This window comes from Taudactylus pleione, unplaced genomic scaffold (genome assembly GCF_031769625.1).
Source record: "Taudactylus pleione unplaced genomic scaffold, aTauple2 ptg000377l, whole genome shotgun sequence".
NCBI classification, from domain to species: Eukaryota; Metazoa; Chordata; class Amphibia; order Anura; family Myobatrachidae; genus Taudactylus; species Taudactylus pleione.
The window spans coordinates 210,734-233,750 of NW_028284778.1; the positions used below are offsets into that span (position 1 = coordinate 210,734).

The window sequence follows — 23,017 nt, forward strand, 5'->3', positions numbered from 1 at the left end:
ATAGGAGAAACATTGTAAATTATACCTCTTTTCCACCAAAAACCCAGGTCCGACCTGGGTTTTTGGACATGGTTCCAACCCTGGTCAGACCCATTTACACTGCACCTTTGATCTGGGTTACTCCCAGGTCAGCCCTGTTCACACTGAACTCAGGTCTGCCCTGCTAAACCTGTGAGGTCATAAAAAGTGGGAGGTGAATGCTCCACAACCACCAATCAGCTCATTTTAGGCATGACCAAGGTCAGATAACCCGGGTTGCACCGTTTACACTGCACCATTACCTGGGTCCAACCCTGGTAGCTACCTGGGTTGGATTGCAGGGTCACTTGAACCAGGTTATTTTTCAGGGACCCTTTTACACTGAGCTGCGACCCGGGTAGACCCAGCAAAAACCCAGGTTTTTGCTCTGGTGTAAAAGGGGTATAAGTGTACCAATCATAGTGTTCCTAGACAGTTTCTAGAATGCCATGAAAGTGATCCCTCTGGTTTGAGATTGGTAGGATTAGAACAGATACCTATTACTAATTGGGGTGGCAACAGATTTAGAACACTATGTTGCCAAGAAGCGGCTTGGATATTGAGACTCCAATCATTAAAACCACAGGGATTAAATGAAACCATTATCATAGCACGTCAAGTTCCTAATTGAATCTAATATATATATAAATTGTGTTTTTAATTGTACTTAATTAATTTATGAATTTTTGTATTGTATTGTGAGATGTATATTAGTAGCATGTATGGGTGAACATAAATACAGTATATATGTCAATGTTGCCCTACACTGGTTTAATTTGTGTGCAATTACTATTATGGATTTCAGGTTTGAATGGAACAGCTTCTTGTATCTCATTACTTTTATTCACCTGAATTGCTTTGGTTATTAGCCCTATATAGCCAGGTTCTGACTGACCACTAGCACACACATCCGCCTCTCGAAAAAGCCGCCTAGTGCGGAGAAACGTGTTGAGGGTATGGTATACCCGGCTGGTGGTGGAATTTCATCTTGTACTGTACGTTGCAGTTACCCAGCTTTCTCTCCGTTTCCCCCGACTATTAGACCTAACTGCTGGCCAGTACACGTGATACCGCTTGGACACCTGCAGGAGAGTGAGGTTCACTTAGTCCGGATTGGAGCAGTGTCGGGAGGGGATCAGCTCTTTATTTTCTCCTGGAGGATTAATTAGAGCCACGGAGACTACAGACCGATTACCGCTGAAGCGGCTGACACAGGAGGAGGATTGTGAGTACCGTTGAGCATATATACATACCCAGACTCTAGTACCACTTTGATATTACTCCCATTCATTTTTCATCTGCTGTTTATGCTGGAGCGTTTGTCCGATCGGATACAAGTGTTACCAACATTGTTGCTTTCTGGCCTACTTGATACTATTGTGACAGTGACTTAGAACTGTATTTAACATATGATTTCTTGTAGAGCTGTCACCATGTACAGCTTCTAGCTGTTTCACCTGGAGAAGAGCATTCGGTTTTTGTATTTATAATACATCATATGGATGTTGGACATCACTAACCACCGGCTGGTTGTCTTATGCTGATCTATGCTTATTTATATGCTTTTAATTGTTATTTATGTTTGTCTTTTTATGATTATATATTGATTGAGCTTTTACATTGCATTATCCCTTTCCCGGGAATTAAATAGGAAATATTTGATGTGCTCATGTGTATTTGTTAATAAACATTTTTATACCATCTGCTGTGAGTGATTAGCGCCACTTATCTATTTTTTTTGTTTGTTTGGTCGACTGTTGGTGGTTTGGCAAGACCCCCGATAGGTGTGCAGCTTTGAACACCAGCAGACGGAGTGAACCACACACCCCCACTGGCGCCTTAGCTGTTATATTTGCTTGGCCTGCATGTTTACCGGATGAACGATAATGACGAACGACCCGCGGGAACGTGCATCATCGTTATCGTTCATCGTTTTGGTGTTAAAAATGGACGATAAAGTGGACGACTAAACGATAAATATATCGTTATAGTTCAGTCGTCCACTTTATCGCCCAGTGTGTACACACCTTAGGTGTGCACTGCCACTGCAAGCTCTATGGGGGTGGGGTAAGTGCTGGGGGAGAGGAAGGGGGAGCTCTCCATCCATATTCACATTACAAGCAAGATAGTGTAACAGTAAATATAGTTTAATAATGTCTGTACGATCAGGTGCACCTGGTTTTAAATGGGGGGAGGGGGCACTAACATTTGCCTCCAGGCAACCTGGATGAAGTTACGCCACTGGTGTCACCCATCCGAACGATAACGACCAATGCGCGCTACCGTTTGTAGTTGGTCATTACTGTTCATCGCCCGAACCTCCTGTCCAACCTGATGATATTGTCAGGTTGAACATGTTCGGGGATGAGGGAAGGTGGCCATTGTCCGGCACTGAACGATATTGTTCTTGATTTCGTTCAGTGTTTGTGCTCTGTGTCGTTAACGACATAGAGCACACCCCTGCCGGAGACACACGGGGCCTGATTCAGAGCCGGACGCTCTGACAAGAGCGCTCGCTCTGAATCAGGGCCGTCCTACCTATTATTGGAGCGGCCTCCTGGCCGCTCGCATAGCTGTGGGTTACCACCCACAGCTTATGCGAGCGGCCAAAAAGATGGTCGCGATGGTCAAGACCATCGGGCTTGCTTCGAGACCCTTGCGGTAGGGTCTCGTTGGCCGCAAGCCCAGAGTGCTTTTGGCTCTATTAGAGCCAAAAACACTCCCTCTGACATCACTAGTGATGTCAGTGGGGCTGGACCCAGACGGTAGGCGTTCCCATGGGAACGCCTCCGTCTGGCCAGCCACGCCCACCAAAGGGGGCGTGCTGTCTCTCACCATCGACAGCACACCCCCTTTGGTGCGAGACCCGGAGCGACGGCTTCCCGTCGCTATCCGGGTCTCGCGCATGCGCACGACGGAGCAGCCTCCGTCGTGCGTATGCGCACTTGGGCAACATCGACCCGCTTGCGAGCGCTTAGCGCTCGCGAGCGGGTCTGAATTAGGCCCACAGGACGATGTCGCTCATGTAGCGAATCGTTCCGTGTGTATGCACCTTAGCTTTCAGTGTAGGTCCCCTCCTCCCATTGTGGTGGCGGGTAGGGATGGTTATCGGTGGGTTAATTGTCGATTCTGCAGTAGGCGATTAACATCGATGGCATGGTGGTACTATCGATGGTGTGTGTGTGTGTGTTATTGATGATTTGCATCCATCACTGCTGTGGGGAATGGCAGACAGATCAACTGTCCAATCATTGAACTGGATGCTGGGGGTTAGTGGTGCTGGTGGTCAGTGCAGCTGCGTCTGTAGCCGCACTGCCCGGGTATGGGGAGGGGCAGCAGCTGCAGTTTCCCGCCCTAGGCCAGCGGCGGCCAGTCACTCAGCACCAGACAGTCTGTGCTCTGTACTGTGCAGGAGGACGCGGCTATATCCGGGCTCAGTAACCTGTTTCCGGCAGTCACGCCATGCATTGTACAAGCAGTCACTAGAGTAACATACTGTACTCGTACAAGTGTCCTCACTACAGACCGGCGGAGGCCATTTTTCTGTAGTCTCCAGAGAAGGAGAAGAAGAAATCGGCGAGCGGCGGCCTAAAAAAGTTTTGAGTCCCGGCCCAGAGAGAGACAGAGCTTTTTCAGAGGTTGCTAACGGGGTGAGGAGCTGCAGTGACAGTGAGCACGGGTGGGGTGCAGTGAGGGTGGGCACGGGTTGGGTGCAGTGAGGGTGGGCACAGGTTGGGTGCGGTGATGGTGATGCAGGTGTGAGGAGTGAAGGAGATGTGATAACTGGAGGAGTGTTAGTAAGAGCTCTAAGTTTGTACATGTTATAGCCGTGTGCATGTATGTATGTGTGCTGTGTTCTGTCATGGGTGACTATACAGGTTGTGCTGGTGATTGCTGTATGTACATGTATGTGTGCTGTGTTCTGTCATGGGTGACTATACAGGTTGTGCAGGTGATTGCTGTATATGTGCGTGTGAATATGCTGGTGGTGTGACGTAATTACTCTACGTGTCTGTCCTGTATATAATTATGTAGAGATCACTAGGTGCAGGGTGCTGATCAGTGAGGGGGGCATATTTTAATTTAGAAGGACAAAATTTCAGACGTGATGTATCCCTACAGATCAGCACCCTGTACCTACAGTGATCACTGGGTATGTGATTGGTTTATCTGCCTATAAGTATGCTGGGTGCCAGGTGCTGCTTTCCCCAGCGCATGTGCTGTAGTCGAGCACCCCCCACAAACATAAAACAGTATGTATGTGCCACACATCCCTTCTGCCTATCTATGGATGGCAACATACTTGGCACAAAGAGACTGACTGCCAGCAGAAAAACAAGCATTAGTGCCATCCTACTGTCAATGACAATCACAAAAAAACAATAAGACTAGTATTGCTCACGTGCTGTTCACAATCGTAGTCCTCAGTATCAACTCATTAAATATGAAGTAAAAAATATGAGGTGCGATAGTGCCTTCTCCCTGATAGATCGCTAATGGAATAACAATGGTCGTATCATATGCAAGCTCAAGCAGTCAGTGCCCTCAGCAGAAAGACGCAGGTTTGAGCTTTCAATGGGCAAACAAGGACCACTAGAGAGGATGTAGGGCTTTCCAAGTCTCCTGGAAGGTCCCGGTGAGTCCTGAATTTGGGGGGCTCTCCCGGTCTTCAGACATAGTTATCCAGTGTCCCGGTGCCAGCCGCTTTCTGACTGAAGTGGGCAGCTGGGAGTTGGGATGATGCAGTTTGCACTGAATCCTGTCATCCTAGCCCCACCGACTGTAATATGCAGCAGATTGCAGCTTTACACTACAGGGGACAGGGCCACAGTGACTTCTATTTTATTAGATACAACAAATAATACAGGGGCCAGGGAACAGCAACGGTGGCACCCCCAAGGCCCTGCGCCCTGTGCTATGGACCGCTCGCACACCCCTCATTACTGCCCTGTACTGATGAGCCCCGTATACCATCAACTCTCCATGTCCATCAGATCTCTCAGCATCCCATCAGGTTTATTGACCAATATAACTGTGCGCCAAATCTAACTTATGTATGTATATATAACATTAAAAAAAAAAACATTAAAGAGTAGTTAAAGTATATTTAAGAAAAAAATATCCTATTTTGAAACCTTTAATGATTAAAAGGAAAAAAAGCATTTTTCAAAATGGAGAAGATTTCCTAAACGCTTAGGGGCCCATTTATCAATAATCGCATACTCTAAGACCTGGCGCTATATTAGTGCCTATGATCACATTGCAGAATGTGTCAGCTGTCTCTTCACCCCCCTCTTGGGATCCTGCGCATGCACAGTCTATGGACTATACGTGCGCGGCGGCCACTACCTGGTAGGGTCCCTCTTGAATACTCTTAGTAAATTTTGTGCAGAGCAGCCCATAGGAGTATGATGCGGAAGCCAAACTACGGGAAGCTTTGCATTCCGGAGCTGGCTAAATCTGACAGCATTGCGTCCCCCATAGAAACATCTGGGGGTTGCGGTTGCCATCGGAAGTGGAGGGACGCAGCAGATATCAATTATTCATCTAGGGAATACTTAATATTTGCGGGTATCTGGGGAGGAAGCAAAGGCACATGTATGGGGAAAGGACAGGAGAAAGATGAAAGAGAAAAGCAACATCTAGGAAGGGGGCAGAGGCAGGAATGGCAAAGAGGACAATGGGACAGACTTCATAGGAGAGAAGGGCTGAGGTACCCCTGTGCAGTGTGTACACGGCAGCGCTGTCTATCACTCTCTCACTGCATTGCTGTTATCATCTTCTTGCAGTGACTGCACACTGCATCCACACTATGCCCGGCCAATGGGAGCAGGAGAGGAGAGCTGGGGGCGGGGCAATTGTAGAGCTAAGAGGAAAGCCAAGAAGCATAGCAGGTAAGGAGCACCTGCCCGTGAGAGGGTCGCCCAATGATGGGGCAGGAGCTAATGATCTTAGATCGGGAGGGGAGAGGGGGGTCGCAGCCACCGTTACTGGGGGCGGGGCTATGGTCAGGGGGCGGGGCCTCGGATGAAAACTGGCAGGCTGCTGTAGCAGGAAAAAAATTCCTGTCTACTGCAACACAGCGATTAGTGGATAATCCGGCCCTTTAGTGGGGTTAGGGCAGGGCTTGACAAATGTTTCAAAAATCTAGGAGCCAGGATGAAAGTGTAGGTGCCAGACCACTGTAAATCCCCGCCACCCATAGAATTACAGGAGTGAGTGTGGAGCACAACTTTGTGTGTTATGCAACTTATACACACTATACTAGTCCACAAAGTGGTCACAGTTGAATGGATAAAGTAAAATGGAGGCCCCTTCACAGCTCCCCTGCTCCACCCCCCACCCTCCAGTAATAGCGGACCACATTTCACATAAAATAATGGTGCCAGAAAGTACAACAAAACCCCACTCCTCTCCTGGTTACACCACTATCCCTCTGACGCCGCTCCGCAATCCCTGGCCACGCATAGACCCTACTACTGGAGAGCTCTATGCAGCTGGAGATAGGAGACCGTAGACAGCCGGGACGCACAGGAGGATCAGAGTAGACTGGGACAGACAGCAGGGATCAGAGCAGGCCAGGATGGAGAGGAGTGGTAAGTGCAGGCTGGGACGGACAGAGGCACAGCAGTCACGGCAGGCAACACTCAGCACATGCACTCCTGTGCAGGATATGAACACCGCAATACTATAGGCACGAATCTCCGCCGACGCTGATGAGGATCTGCTTCCTCCCTCACAGCAAAAATCTGGCCCCCGGGATTTGTTGAGCCCTGGGTTAGGGAAAACTGCACCTGCGGGGGTGGCGGCTGCAGATTTTACCCGCTGCCAATGCCATAGAGATGAGGAATGTCTATCAGAGACATTCTTCATTTTTTTTGCCAGGGAAACTCAGCGGCGCCCTCCACAGGCCCTGATTGCTGTACATGTGCTGTATAACGTCTGGGTGTGTTATGTGATTGCTGTACATGTGCTGTATAATGTCTGGGTGTGTTATGTGATTGCTGTACATGTGCTGTATAACGTCTGGGTGTGTTATGTGATTGCTGTACATGTGCTGTATAATGTCTGGGTGTGTTATGTGATTGCTGTACATGTGCTGTATAACGTCTGGGTGTGTTATGTGATTGCTGTACATGTGCTGTATAACGTCTGGGTGTGTTATGTGATTGCTGTACATGTGCTGTATAACGTCTGGGTGTGTTATGTGATTGCTGTACATGTGCTGTATAACGTCTGGGTGTGTTATGTGATTGCTGTACATGTGCTGTATAACGTCTGGGTGTGTTATGTGATTGCTGTACATGTGCTGTATAATGTCTGGGTGTGTTATGTCATTGCTGTACATGTGCTGTATAATGTCTGGGTGTGTTATGTGATTGCTGTACATGTGCTGTATAACGTCTGGGTGTGTTATGTGATTGCTGTACATGTGCTGTATAATGTCTGGGTGTGTTATGTGATTGTGTTTCTGAATAAGCTGCTGATGTCTTTAAACTATTATATTTGACCCCAATACAGAAATCCACTCTGACAGTATTTCCAATCAGCCGGCAGATTAATATCCTAAAAAGACTTTGTATGCAGTGACTTCTAGATGATAACAAGTTATAACTTTGTCCTTTGATGGGTGAATGATGGTATTGTCTGGTATTGTCTGTATATTATTGCTCTGTATCTCTAGGAGTGTGCTCATTCCTTACTGCATTTAATATTGTTACTCTCATTAGCTGTGAGCATTATAATCAGTGTGGGGTACTGTGTTAACGAATCGGCACACTCCGGGAGATAACGGGGGCTTCTGCCAAGGAATGGGGTTACCCCACTACAATCAATAGACCAGCTAGACTGAGCTGCCGTCATACAGACCTAATTATTATATGCTAATATAGATTTGGAAAAAAATTCCAGTTTTTAAAAATAACAATGTAATTAATAGGGCAAACACATAGTCACAGTTACTGGGCTCCTTATTCTTTGTTTTACATGTGTTGTTATTGTCACCTATTTGCAGAGTGACTAAGCTGTGAGAAGGGCACAAAGACAATAACCAGAAGAGTCCTGTAGAGACGCCGTCATGGAAACGTTAAGAATATACAAGGTCAGAAATTAAATTGTTTATTAAAGTTCATTAGTGATTATCCATCTAGTGAATAGAACGTTGAGAGAGTTTGTGAGTGTCACTGTGACATCACTCTTATCTCTATTACTAACACAGGGACATGACTGGGGAGGTGAGGGAGTCTGGGAGTGTCACTGTGACATCACTATTATCTCTATTACTAACACAGGGACCTGACTGGGGAGGTGAGGGAGTCTGGGAGACAGACTTCACAATTAGTGATTTTGATCACTGAGATGGCCCCATAAGTCCAGTCAGAAATATTTTAGGTCACATTCCTAAATTGTTATGTTTTCCGAACTGTACATGTAGATGTAGTTGGTAATAATAATCCTCTATAGGAGCAGTTATTACAGCCTATATATTATTAGGCTCATTCTGTGCTTCTTTATAAGATTTACAGCAGTTTCGGCTGCCAAATGTTACACAGACTTTTTACATGGGGACATCTATAACCTTTTCACACTGACATTATAAAGGAAGATTACCTTGGTATTCGTTATATTTGTTTTCTCTGCTTTGTTCCTGTCTGTAGTTATGGGCAGTAGGTCCCACACAGAGCCGGCCCTAGGCATAGGTAACCTAGGCAAATGCCTAGGGGCATTCCAAACCTAGGATCGGCAGATATTTGGGGCTCCTAGATGGGCGGACGGCTGCTCTGTCTACCACAGTCGGAGCTCAGCCTGCAGCCAGGAGCGGGGAAGAGGCTGAATGGGCAGACGGATTTCTGGCTACCGTGGACCACAATTGTGACCGGGTAGCATGCAGCCGCGTGTGTAGAGGAGGCAGTGTGGGGTCCAGCTAGCAGAACTATCGGCGGTGCCCACCGCATTGAAGGGGTCAGCTGCTGGCTATAGCAATAAGTCAAACGGACTCATTATTAGTATGCCATAGCTGGCCAGGTGCCATAACAAATAAGAGGATGAAGGCGATCCCCACCCCTCCTCTCACTCTGGCTCTCTGAGACCCAGGTGCTCAAGCGCCCCGTCCCCGCTGGCTGCCAATCAATTGAGTCCTGTCAGAGGAGTCACAGAGTTCCTGCTGTGCGCGTCCAATAGGTAATGTGAATGGTGCCTCCCCTTCTGCCTGTGGTTGGAACAAGATGTGGCTCAGCTGTTTCATTCTTGTTCAGAGGAACCTCCCTGACGGGAAACTAGTGGAGCAGACACCCCTCACACCGATCACCACTGTGAGTAGTGAGTAAAAACTATAATGGCGAGAGTTTGGTGGGTGGTCAGGAGGAGAGTGACTGTAAATATACATAAAGAGGGGGGCAATAATTCAATAAATCATTTTTAATAAATAAATATACAGTACACAGAGGCGTTGGGTGTCATTGATGGGCTATATTTGGCCGGCGCTCCACAGACATAGGGGCCATGAGCTGGACAGACAGTGGGGTGACCAGGAGTGACACAGTGTGACTTGGAGTGACGTAACGAGATGAACTGAAGTGATGCAGGAAGATGACACTGGTGCGATGCAGGGAGGATGATGCTGGTGAGAAATGGGGGAATGACGCTGGTGAGTAGCAGGGGGAATTGCGCTGGAGAGATGCAGGGGGTGACGAAGGAGTGACACGGGAAGTAAGTAAGTGAGTGAGTTTCATTTTTAAACTAATCCAATGTCTGAGTCTGACATCTTGAATTTATGTTGTTATAACTTACTGTGATTGTTGTAAAAGTATGTCAGTCTGGCTGACTTCACTGTGGAGTCCACACATGTTATGTGTTTTTTTTTCCTGTTTGACTTTTCATATATCTGAGAAAAAAACACAAAATGTGGACACCGATTACACATTTTGTGATGGAGTGAGGGTGCTGTCCACGGAGGGGAGAGGGGTGATGGATGAGGGTGCTATGCAGTATGGGGTGATGGATGAGGGTGCTATGCAGTAAGGGGTAATGGGGTGAGGGTGCTGTGCAGTGAGGGGAGAGGAGTGATGGGTGAGGGTGCTGTGCAGTGAGGGGAGAGTGGTGATGGGTGAGGGTACTGTGCAGTGAGGGGAGAGGAGTGATGGGTGCTATGCTGGGAGAGGGGTGCTATGAGGAGAGAGCCTGGGGTGTTGTGATGTGAGGGAGCAATGTTCCCTATAGAACATCAGACACACTGCACTAATGAAATAAGATAGCAGGAGGCTCTGTAATGGTGGATGGCTGAAGAGGAGCTTGACACAAAGAGAGGAACATCAAGAACCTGAAAAATGAGTGTCCTGGAAAAGACAGAAGAAGCATACAGTTGAAGAAAAAAAGCAGATTCTTGACTGGGGCTGCAGAGACATAAGGGGAGAATGAGGCTGCATGGGATGGGAGCACAGCACAATGAAACTACACCACTTTCTGTGAGGCAACACCCATTTCTGGGATCCCACATGGGAGGGGGGGGCACCAGCAAAACTTATGCCTAGGGCACTAATTTGGCCAGGGTCGGCTCTGATCCCGCGTGTGTCCATACTATACACTATGGGACTGGTGCAGCGTTGCATAAAGTTGTGTTGATGGATCTTGCCTGTTTTCAGGCAGATCTCTTGTGTCAAAGGCCAGGCTGGTGCAGGTGCTCATTTATAATGATGGTGGCTTTGGAAACTAACATATGGATAGGGGCGATGTAGTTTATATCCCGGCTGTCTGGATCACAGTGCTCAGAATGCCGGTGCCGGAATCCCCACACCAGTCATTTAATAAATGATGATGCCGCGTCTCTGTCTGCATCTTTTGCTGTTCTTGCGCCTGCGACTTTATGCAAATGCCACTACGAAGCCGTTTTCTGGTGTACATCCACGCATCCGATTCTGCAATGACTGAGACTCCCAGTGTCAGCATCCATATATGCTTAAATATCACTTGTAAAACCTTTAGAACTTGCATGCAGTTTTTATATCCAAGTATGGCATCCTATGAGCCGCTGAGCGTCTGGGCCCGCAACAGCTTTGCGCCTGCGACACTCAGTAAAGCCTCCTGAGACCATTCATGTGTGTTGTTGCCTCTCAGCCAAGGAAGTGGGATCACTCACAATTTTGCCTAAGAACACAGCCATGAATAAAGAATGGTACCAAAACATCCTCCAAGAGCAACTTCTCCCAACCATCCAAGAACAGTTTGGAGAGGAACAATGCCTTTTCCAGCATGATGGGGCACCTTGCCATAAGGCAAAAGTGATAACTAAGTGGCTCGGGGAACAAAACATTGATCTTTTGGGTCCATGGCCAGGAAACTCCCCAGACCTTAATCCCATTGAGAACTTGTGGTCAATCCTCAAGAGGCGGGTGGACAAACAACAACCCACAAATTGTGACAAACTCCACCCAATTGCTGAGGTCTTGAAAAAGAAGGGTCAAAACTGCAATATTGACTCTTTGCATGAATGTAATAGTCTATAAAAGCCTTAGACACTTATGAAATGCTTGTAATTTACTTCAGTATACCATAGTAACATCTGACAAAAAGGTCTAATAACACTAAAGCAGCAAACTTTGTGAAAACCAATACTTGTGTAATTCTCAAAACTTTTGGCCATGACTGTACACCCCCCTTAGGGTCTCGTCGTAAGCCCCGATGGTCGCGATGGTCTTTACCATCGCGACCATCACCCTTAGCGGTCGTTAGAGCTGTGGGTGTTAACCCACAGCCTAACGACCGACATGGAGGCGGCCATTCAGGATGCAAGCGGCCGCCCTGTTTCAGAATGACCGCTTGCATCCTACGACCGCCTCTGAATGAGGCCCCTAGTGAGGTTGCGCAACAAGTTGAAGCTCGCTCTCTATATGATGGGGCATTTGTGAGGTAATAATTATTCTGCCGAGTTCGGCAGTGGTGCCAATTTAATAAAATGTTGCCTCAGCGCCATTTTTTAAGTTAAAAGATGGTCGGTGCGAGCCAATCGCGGCTCACAACGTCATCACCTTACTCCCTTGGCTGGCTTATATAAGCCAGCATGAGGTGGCGGCATGGCAGTCTGATGGCGGGGAGGGAGCAGTGAAGAGTTCCCGAAGAAAGAAGACCCTGGAAGCCCTAATGAGTGGCGGCCATGTAAAAGAGCTAATTGGCTGCCAACCCCCAGGTGAAGATAGCAGAAGACCTGACAAGTTGGCGCCCACCAGGCGAAGACGACGGAAGCCCAGGCGCCCGCCAGCTGAAGATGATGGAAGCCCTGGGGCAGCGGCGGCTCCGTAAAAGAGCTTAAAGGCCGCCGCCCCCAGTTGAAAGGTGCAGCTAAATAAAGTATTTTAAAAATCGGTGTAATGTGTTTATTTTAATATTTAAGTGTACTACAGGTACCAGCAGGCTCTTAATGTCCTGCTTGCTGGTACTTGTGGTTCTCCAAGTACCAGCACGCTGGGGAGGCTTGCTGGGACCTGTAGTTTAACTGCAAAAGACAATATTTTTACTTTATTTGCACTACAAAATCAACCTGGCACCCACCACCCGGGGCTGCTGGGGGTAACCCCGGGCCATGAGCCTAGGCCTGGGGTGCCCTGGAGAAAGGGACCACCTTATTGGGTCCCCAGGGATTCCCGGCCTGGGCTGACTAGCGGTCAGGGTTAATGCCTTGGCCAGGGGTCTGGTGAAAGGGTTCCTTTTGGCTGTGGCATTGTCTCTTCCCCCCCCCCCCCCTGCTAGAAAGCTTGGGTTATGGAAAATACAGGGAACACCTACTCTTTTTGTCCCCTGTATTTCCAAAACCAGGATCAGCTCGCTGAGTCCAGTGCTAAATACAGGGAACCCCTATGTCTTTTGTCCCCTGTATTTCTTCTTCAGGGTCCATAGGCTCCACAGGGAGACCTTGGGGTGTAGGTGATGGGAACCAAATCCAGGCACCACGTAGTTAAAGCTTTCAACTCCCAGGATACATTGGGTCCACTCTCCCTATACCCCGCCCCCGAGCCAGAGGCACCTCAATAATGGGACAGGATCCCCCTTGGGCGTTTTTCTCTCAAGTCATGGCCTCCACTGCGGGTCGCCTGGCGGGCCCGGCTGTGTTGTCCCATATGGGGTTACCTCAACAAGCCATCCTTCCCCCTCTGGGTATCCTACAATTTTTGCAGTCTACTTCTGTACTACAGACTGTTGCTCCTTACCAGGGTTTACCGCAGTTCATACAATCCCCTCCGGTACCACAATCGTCTCATTCCCTTTCAGGGACTACCACAAGCTATGCAGCCACCCTCGGTGGATGTTTTATCTAATTCAATACAAAGATTGGCAGCTTCCTCTACGGCCTTTCAGACCATGTTACGGCATGACAGGCCTAAGAAGGCATCTAAGCGCCCTGTGGTGTTTTTCCAGTCAACACAACTATTCGACACAGATATGTCGTCAGACGATGGGAAGGTGGATGATGCTTCTGACTCTGATTCCCCTCCACAGGAGGTGTAGCCTAAATCAAGTGTCCCTGCTTTGGTGCAGGTGGTCAGATTCATATTCGTTATAAAAGATGACGAACCTGCTCCTAAGTCTAAACACCCTCAGTTTAAACGGGTAAGGTGACTTCGGCCGTTTTCCTCCTCTCTGACCAGCTGGTAGACCACATGGCTGAGGCCTGGCAATCGCCTGGTAAGAGGTATCAACCACAGAAGTGTTTGGCCTCATGTTATCCATTCCCTGAGGTTCATTGCAAGAAATGGGAATCACCAACTGCGGTGGATTCTCATGTTACTTGCTTGATATAAATTGCTGCGCTACCTATGCCTTCCATCCCCTCCTTGAAGGTTTCTACAAATAGGAAGGTGGAGACATGCCTGAAATCGATTTTACTCTCTCTCAGGAGCTGTTGCCCGTTCGTCCATGGCCATTTCATGGGTGGCCAAAGCAATTGAGAGTTGGGCCAATGTTCTGGAGGAGGAGGCTCAGAGGGCTCTGGTGGGCCACATTAGAGATGCAGCTGCTTATATCGCGAGATCCCCGCAGTACTGTCCCTGCTGTGGGAATAGGGCAGCGCCAGGCTGTAGCTGTCGATAGTGACAGCTGCAGCGGGGCGAGCGGTCATACATGGCCCAGGCTATCTCGTAGATAGCAGCGCTGATAATGACCGGGGCGGGGAGAAGCGGTATCAGCGCACATAACGCTGATAGCGCTTCTGAGCTTCATACATCTCTCCCCCTAATAGTAATGAAAGGTGCCATCATGCTGAGATTTTAAAGTGATATATACAGAAAAATGAGTTGCAGATGCCCCATGCTATCATTACTGTTCACATTTAAATGTATTTTGAAATTAAATATAATATCAGAGGTAGTTAGCATGTCAGTGGCCAATGATACGGGCCTGCCCACCATCGTCAAGGTCTACTCATTGGACAAGTCCCTAACACTCTAGGGTTCACATCTGGGACACAGGGCACCCCAAAAGACAGCCCAGATATTTAATTTCAAAATACATTTAAATGTGAATAGTAATGATCGCATTGTGCATCTGCAACTGTGTATAAGCCTAAGAAACAGGCCTGGAGTACCAGACGCCCTACTTCCAAGCCAGAGGATATATCGGGGGTTCTCAATTGGGAAGTGGACTTACTCAGCAGTCACGACATGCATCCAGGGGAATGGTCTCTTCACCAAGAAGTGTTTCAACTCCTAGTGGACAAATGGGGCCTCCGAGAGGTGGTCCTCATGGCCTCCCATCACAAAATCACAATTTGCTAGTGTACGGGTCCAGAACAAGAGATGCTGTAGCAAGCTTGGTGGACGCACTGTCAGTGAGGTCGACCTTCCAGTTTGCATACCTATTTCCTCCAGTATCTGTGCTTCCTCAGGTTCCTCGGAAGTTCAAGCAAGACGGATGCACTGTTCTACTGGTGGCTGCAGCTTGGCCCAGACGTCATTGGGACTCGGATCTACAGAGTCTCTCCATCAACACTCCGTTCCTATTGCCTCAACATCCGGACTTGTTATTTCAAGGTCCTTGCCTTTAACTGAACCTGGATCGTCTGTCATTGACGGCGTGGCTCTTGAGACATCCCTCCTAAGGTCTAAAGGATTCTCTGGCTCTGTCATCAACACGATGCTTAGAGCACGAATACCTTCTTCGGCCAGGATGTATCACACAGTGTGGCATGCATATTTCCAGTGGTGTCGCTTAAGGGATTACGACCCTCAAGTGTTTTGTGTTCCCAGAGTATTGGCATTCCTTCAAGCTGGATTGGACCTCTGCCTATGACTGGCCTCGTTGAAAGTGCATGTCTCTGCACTGTCTGTGTGGTTCCAACGAAGTATAGCTCCACTCCCGGATATTCACACCTTTCTGCAGGGTGTTCTCTGGTTCAACCTCCCTTTGTCCCCCCCAGTGGCTCCTTTGGGATTTGGCGGTAGTTCTTCGGGCCCTCCAGGGTCCTCCATTTGAACCACTAGATTCGGTGGAGCTCAAGGGGTTAACAGCCATGACACACTTTCTCCTGGCACTAGCTTCGGCCTGGGGGATGTCAGAATTGGGGGCGCTCTCCTGTCGTCCTCCCTTTCTGATATTTCACCTGGAAGGGGCTGTGCTTCGCACTCGCCCTGAGTTTCTTCCTAAAGTGGTTTCTAATTTCCATATAATCAGGAAATTATTATACCAGCCTTCCAGTCATCAGACCTCTCGGCTGGTGAGGCCTCATTGCAGTGGTCCGTGCTCTCAGGATTTATGTGGACCGTACCATTTCCTTTCGGAAATCAGACTCCTTGTTAGTGCTTTATGTATTTTTCAAGAAACAAACATTGGCTAGATGGCTTCGTATTACTATCTCAGAGGCTTACACACACAGGAAGCCTGCCTGTTCCGGCTTCTGTTAAGGCTCATTCTATTCGGTATGTGGGCGCCTCGCCTGTTCAGCCTTGTAAGGTGGCCACATAGTCTTCCATCCAGACCTTTCTAAGGTTCTATGCATTTGATACCTTTGCCTCTCAGGATGCTTTTTTTGGGGTGCCGGATTCTCTCAGTGCAGGAGTATCCCCACCCTTAAAATTACTGTTTTGGGACATCCCCTAGTTCTCCCTGTGGAGCCTATGGACCCTAAAGAAGAAAATGAGTTATGGTAAGAACTTACCTTTTGTTAACTCTCTTTTTCGAAGTCCATAGGGTCCACAGGGCACCCGCCCTGACGCACCTGGCTTTATATGGGCTGCTTTGCTGGTCACCGGTTTCCCGTCTCCTCTGTGAGTGTCTGATTCTTGAGTGTTCCAGTCTTCCTTCTCTCTTTCCTCCTCTGGCCTTTTGCTACTTACCAACTGAGGTGCCTCTGGCTCAGGGGCGGGGTCTAGGGAGAGTGGACCCAATGCATCCTGGGACCTGTAAAGCTTTAACTTCGTGGTGCCCGGATTGGTTCCCATCACCTACACCCCAAGGTCTCACTGTGGACCCTATGGACTTCGAAGAAAGAGAGTTAACAAAGGTAAGTTCTTACCTTACCACTCATGTTTGACAACCAGGACTGGCTCAAAAAAGCCTGGTGCTGGTTGTGCTAAATACAGGGGACCTCTGTCGTTTGTCCCCTGTATTTTCACAATCTGGACCGGCAGCAAAAAGCCCAGGGCTGGTTATGCTTTAGGGGGAGGACACTTTACACCATCAACCTGGCACCCACCGCCCAGGGTATGGGGTGTTACAGTGTGCCATGGACGCGGGAAGACAGAGCAACACAGATGGGTAAAGTCAGTTTGGGGGAATACAGACTAGCACAAATGGGAGAATTCACAACCGTAGAGATTGGGGAAGACAGACTGGTGCAGAAGGTGGGGGAAAAAGAGAGTGGTGTGTGGGGGGAACATAGTGGCATGGCTTCGGGGAAGGTAGTGGTGCAGATAGAAGGAAACAGTGGCACAGATGCAGAAAGACAGGGCGGCGTTGATGGGGAAAAACAAATTGGTGCGGATTAGGGAATAAAGAACTAGAACAGTTGGGAGCCCACACAACAGCAGGGATTGGGGAAGATAGAGCACAATGGAGGCAAAGATACTGTACATGCATAGACAAAGTATGATAGTTTTATCAATTAGGGAGACTGTGTAGTTTGAGCAATTAGGAAGCCAGTGTAGTCTGAATGAGATTGACGTATGGAGTGAGAAGGATGGTTGGAACCCAGTGGGATTGTTAAGGTGACCGAATGGGAAGATTGTGGGCACTGAGTGGGATGTGTGTGCCACATAACTGCTCTGACCTCAGTTGCATAGACTGCATGTGTGTGTTCCAATGAGCACACAATTCTGTGCATTTGCAGCTCCACCATTTTGTGAGTGACAGCAATCTCACTCTGTGAGAGTGCTGAATCTGCAGTTAACCACAGGGTGTCATGGCATACCATATCTGTATTGCCCAAGGAGCACGTCCATTTATGCGTCAGCCTTAATGTTTGTAATTTCATTGCTTTTTTTTGAGTTTCAGTGGCAGGAATTCAGTAGGTTTCAGATCATATCTAAGAAGCCTTAATGGGACATGTGAAACCGTAAGGTTTTTTGTGTATGGAATATATGATGTGTATGTGCTTTAGTGAACAGAAACCGAAAAATCAAACTTTGACCCAATTTGCGAACCAACATACCCTTTACTAGCGAGTGTATGTAGTAAGTGTTTACACATAGAATAGGCATTGTATTTGTACAATAGACCCTTCTTTCTACATTAATCAATACAAGCAATTACAGATAGGAGCATCAAGTAGATAGAAATAAGGATCTCCTCATATACCAAAGTGACTTTCCCCTGTATAAACATAGAGCAGCTGATAATCCGATATTATTATTGTGTTTTATTGTTTTGTGGGTGACTTAGGGTGAAGAACTGACTAATATAAAAGAAGAAAATGTAGAGGAGAAAGCGACGTATGTGATGTGTGATCAGCAGTGTAAGGAGGAGGAAATCCCTACAGCTATCACCACAGGTGAGTAATAATCACTAAGTACAGAAGAGTCACATATTCTCCTTGTTCTGTCACTACAGCCATCTCTTATCCTACACCTTCCTCTGTCACTACAGCCATCTCTTATCCTACACCCTCCTCTGTCACTACAGCAATCTCTTATCCTACAACCTCCTCTGTCACTACAGCAATCTCTTATCCTACACCCTCCTCTGTCACTACAGCAATCTCTTATCCTACAACCTCCTCTGTCACTACAGCAATCTCTTATCCTACACCCTCCCCTGTCACTACAGCCATCCATCTCTTATCCTACACCTTCCTCTGTCACTACGGCCATCTCTTACCCTACACCCTCCTCTGTCACTACAGCCATCTCTTACCCTACACCCTCCTCTGTCACTACAGCCATCTCTTACCCTACACCCTCCTCTGTCACTACAGCCATCTCTTATCCTATATACCCTCCTCTGTCACTACAGCCATCTCTTATCCTACACCCTCCTCTGTCACTACAGCCATCTCTTACCCTACACCCTCCTCTGTCACTACAGCCATCTCTTATCCTATATACCCTCCTCTGTCACTACAGCCATCTCTTATCCTACACCCTCCTCTGTCACTACAGCCATCTCTTATCCTACACCCTCCTCTGTCACTACAGCCATCTCTTATCCTACACCCTCCTCTGTCACTACAGCAGTCTCTTATCCTATATACCCTCCTCTGTCTCTACAGACTAATGAGGGAAGTATCTGCCGAGTGTGGGAGTCAGGAGCTATCAGCCCCTATTATACTCCTGCTCTCCCCCTCACATCATGTCACTGTGTGTTACCAGCCCAGAGATCTGACCAGTCTCCTCCCCACACTCTCTGGTGTATCTCATACATCAGGAGCCATCAGTCCCTATTATTCTCAATCACTCTGAGCCCCTCAGAAAGTAAAGTATTTATACATTGTCCCCACATAAAAAAAACACAACCACAATGGTCTCTACAGAAAATAAAATATTTTATATTGGCCCTACCTGTCCATGGCAGAGAAAGGTGCTCCCTGTCCCCCAGCCTGTCAAACACACTGCTCAGCAGTGAGCACTGGGTGGACAGGACGGCGAAGCGGCGTGCGGGACCTATTGGTCACGGCCCGGGCACCGGCTGAGCCACCCGGATGAGCCCAGCGCTGCCCGGACCCAAAGTTAGGACTTTTACTGCAGCGGCATACCTGGAAACGGCTCATGCACGGCACATCACTAATCATGGGGATGATACCCTGTGTGACATTACCCATTATCCTCCCTGTACAGTATCACATGTGAACACCCATTATCTCCCTTGTGTAATAATTCCTCAGTATGTTACATGGGGGCTTTGCATCATACTCACATATATTAGTGTCATTTATACAAGATTGAGGTTAGTGGTAAAATAGGCTTTATTACAGGGGTAGAGGAGCAGTGGCTGGAGGAACAGGAATAGGTGATTACAGGTAAGGTGATAAATAATCATATAACAAGTCTCTGGCTGTGGTAAAAATTTGTCGACATTTAGAATGTTGACAGGCGGTATGGCGACCATGTGGTTTTCCGCTATGGAGGTGAGCGTCCCTGATCCTAACGCTAAACCTAACCCTAATCGCAGTCTAACTCTAACGCTTAACCTAAAATCGTCCAAAAATTGCCTTTCGACATTCTACTGTTTACATTCTGTTAATGTCGGCATTCAGACCATGTTGATATTCTCTTGTTGACGTTAGAATGTTGATATTATGAACATATACCGTCTAAGATATACAAACAGTAACAGGTGGTCCAGGTCTTTGCAGAGCAGGATACAAGTAACAAATATAAGCAGATTGTAATATGTAGATTCTAGTCTTCAAGCTGGGGCAGGACATCTGTCAAAAAAAAGGCACTTCAGCACGTGCCCGAAAATGGGGTGTGGTCACTCAGAAAGGGAGGCGTGTCCTTGAGACGCACCCCCTTTTTATCCCTACAGGCGGCGTGTCCAGCACTTGTGATTTTTTTCACCGGCACGTCACAGCTCTGTGACATTGTGGCCTGCGGGTGGGGATGACTGTTTACAGCAGAACGCATTTCAGCACTTACAAATCGGGCAGGCTGCAGCGACTCGTTTGAACAGCCTAGCGGGAACACTAGTTTTGACAGATGCAACCGATACTGGCAGATGTCCACAACAACAGGGATTCTGGAACAAACAGGATAAAGCAGAGACCAGCTTCTGGTAATGTAGAGTCAGTGATCTGCCGAGTATATAACAGCCAGACATGTGCAGGTCATTAGCTGGGACCACACCATAAGACGAGTTGATAACTGGATGTCTCACAGAAACACCAGCAGAGCAGCCCCTCTGGTGAACATGGGGTACTGCAGCCAGTGCTGCAAACAGATTCAATACATGATGTAGTGTTTCATTCTCAGTATGTGTATGATAAACACTGCAGTACCAAAGCAATATCCACACAGTCTTATCACAGCACACACTTCACACACACTTACATTCCTGGGCACAGGGATCTATAACCACTCACACCACACACCAGCTCCTCTCCAGTCTTTGCTCATAGGTACTTTGTACTGTTGCTTATTTCCTCTGAATTTTCCCTGTATACTGCTCTGCCCTATATCTCTCACCCAGGTGTGCCCTGCTCCATTCTCCTGCTCTATCCTCATACAGCCCCCCACCTCTCACTCTGTGCCATCTCCTCCTGTGCCCTACTCCTATCCCACCGCTGCCCTTTATCTCTCACCCAGGTGTGCCCTGCTCCATTCACCTGCTCTATCCTCATACAGCCCCCCCACCTCTCACTCTGTGCCATCTCCTCCTGTGCCCTACTCCTCTGTCCCACTGCTGCACTTTATCTCTGGGCTTGTCAGCATCGAAGCTTGCAGTTGAGATGTGTCCCCACTGGACGCACGTGCTCCCATATGACGTGCGGTGCCCGGCATAATTGAGACACTCGGGAAGGAGCAGCGTACCGTATCTTTCTTTAAATTTTGATTCTTAGTCACATTACAGCACAAAGCCTCTCACAGTGTACCAGAATACGCTAGGCTGTGACTTTAACCGTAAACCGAATTGGTTTTACACACGTAGATATACGCAGATGAACCACAACAGAACTTGGCGTGGGGGGAAAAGCTGCAGATTCTAGAACCTGAGCCCTTTATACTCAGATTATGACTCAGTCACACACAGAGGCACATATGTCGCACACACTAGGGATCATGGTCAGGGTACGCTAGCAATGTAGTTTTGTTGCTTCTATGTGTTTCTGTTGTGCGAATAAGATTTACATTTTGAGCAAAAAAGACGCTGGAGTTGCACAGGACCTGGTGCACTGAGAGGGGCTATTTGGTGCGACTGTAGCAGCAGTAATAAAGGACACATCTGTATAGAGGCTGCTGCCCTGTATTTGGGGTTTTGTTTGCTACTTATGTGTCAGCTGCAAAACTTCCATTGTGAACTCATGGCTGGAACTTACTGCAACTTTAGCACCTCCTGTACTGTTTGCTCATATATAATGGTAATAAGTGTTTAGTTTTACCAAATAATATTCTTTAGTTGACTAATAATATAAAAAAATGCTCCCTTGTGTAAATTCTGTTACCATACATTTATTTTAATTCCAGCACAAGGATGTGATAGCAGGAGCACCTCTAATGGATATCCAATTTTGTTTTCAGATTTGAAAATAGAAGATGACAACATCACAGGAAATTCTCCTGGAGAAAACCCCCTTTCCCTAAATATGCATGGCGTACGTCACGGTGATGATATGTCACCTGATCCATCTGATAATGAGGAATGTTCTACTGATGACTCCAATATTGCTTCATCTAGTACAGGTCACAAAGTATTTCCCTGTTCTGAATGTGATAAATGTTTTCTACAGAAGCGGCGCTTAGTTAGACATGAGAGAACTCACACTGGTGAGCGGCCATTTGCATGCTCAGAGTGTGAGAAATGTTTTAGATATAAATCATGTCTTATTGCACATCAGAGAACTCACACGGGTGAGAAGCCGTTTCCGTGTTCGGAGTGTGGGAAATGTTTTACAATGAAAGCACATCGTCTTCTACATCAGAGAACTCACACAGGTGAGAAGCCATTTCCATGTTCTGAGTGCGGGAAATGTTTTACAGATAAATCCGCTCTTGTTGCACATCAGAGAGCTCACACAGGAGAAAAACCCTTTTCATGTTCCGAGTGTGAGAAAAGTTTTACATTGAAAGCAGAACTTCGTAAACATCAGAGAACTCACACGGGTGAGAAGCCATTTCCATGCTCTGAATGTGGGAAATGTTTTGCACAAAAAAAGGATCTTTGTAGGCATCAGAGAACTCACACGGGTGAGAAGCCGTTTCCATGCTCTGAGTGTGGAAAATGTTTTGCACAAAAATCCCATCTTCGTTCGCATCAGAGAACTCACATAGGTGAGAAGCCATTTCCATGCTCTGAGTGTGGAAAATGTTTTGTACGAAAATCCCATCTTCGTTCGCATCAGAGAACTCACACGGGTGAGAAGCTATTTCCATGTTCTGAGTGTGAGAAATGTTATACAGAGAAATCTCATCTTGTTAGACACCAGAAAATCCACACACAAGTGTAAAGCAATATATGTGAGATAATGGACATAAAACAGGCTGGCTGCAAATAAAAGTTAAGAGTATATGATATATTATGCTATCTTATATTGTCATCACTGATTTATTGGGTTTATGCAATTTATTGACAAGCAATAATGTAATCATTATCCACAAAGGCGTAGTATGTGTCATTAACCTAAAACTGACAGATTGCTCAAGTGCAATGTATTTTAGATCCTCTTTTTCTATTAGTGTTATCAGTGGTATAAAGTTGATATTAATTTCTTCACCTGTACCTATCTCGCTAAGAGGAGTTTTTTTTTTTTTTTTTACAAAATTATGAGGCCAAAGTGCAAATGCAAATTTATGGTATATGGCTTTTTTTTTTTTTAATATATATATATATATATATAATATATATTCAAAATTCGATATGGCTATTT

General features: G+C 47.1%; 1 protein-coding gene across 3 annotated transcripts; it reads left to right on the forward strand.

Annotated features, from left to right (window-relative positions):
* Positions 1–896: 896 nt before the first annotated feature.
* LOC148507966 (uncharacterized) lies at positions 897–22,664 on the forward strand. 3 transcript variants are annotated; one of them, XM_088445138.1, is made up of 5 exons: positions 897–972; positions 1,061–1,243; positions 8,033–8,119; positions 17,881–17,989; positions 21,672–22,664. In XM_088445138.1, the coding sequence occupies exons 3-5, from the start codon at positions 8,096–8,098 to the stop codon at positions 22,595–22,597; spliced, it is 1,059 nt and encodes a 352-aa protein (XP_088301264.1). In that variant the 5' UTR covers positions 897–972; positions 1,061–1,243; positions 8,033–8,095; the 3' UTR covers positions 22,598–22,664. The 3 variants fall into 3 exon arrangements, with proteins under 3 accessions (XP_088301264.1, XP_088301263.1, XP_088301265.1); XM_088445137.1 differs by having other exon boundaries at positions 903–1,243; XM_088445139.1 differs by lacking the exons at positions 897–972; positions 1,061–1,243 and adding an exon at positions 3,411–3,668.
* The last annotated feature ends 353 nt before the right edge of the window (positions 22,665–23,017 follow it).

Excerpts from the sequence above, each read along its gene's own strand:
- LOC148507966 (XM_088445138.1), top strand. The coding sequence starts at position 8,096 with ATGGAAACGTTAAGAATATACAAG. Across the intron at positions 8,120-17,880 it reads AAACGTTAAGAATATACAAG|GGTGAAGAACTGACTAATAT; the intron begins GTCAGAAATTAA and ends TGGGTGACTTAG. Across the intron at positions 17,990-21,671 it reads CCCTACAGCTATCACCACAG|ATTTGAAAATAGAAGATGAC; the intron begins GTGAGTAATAAT and ends TTTTGTTTTCAG.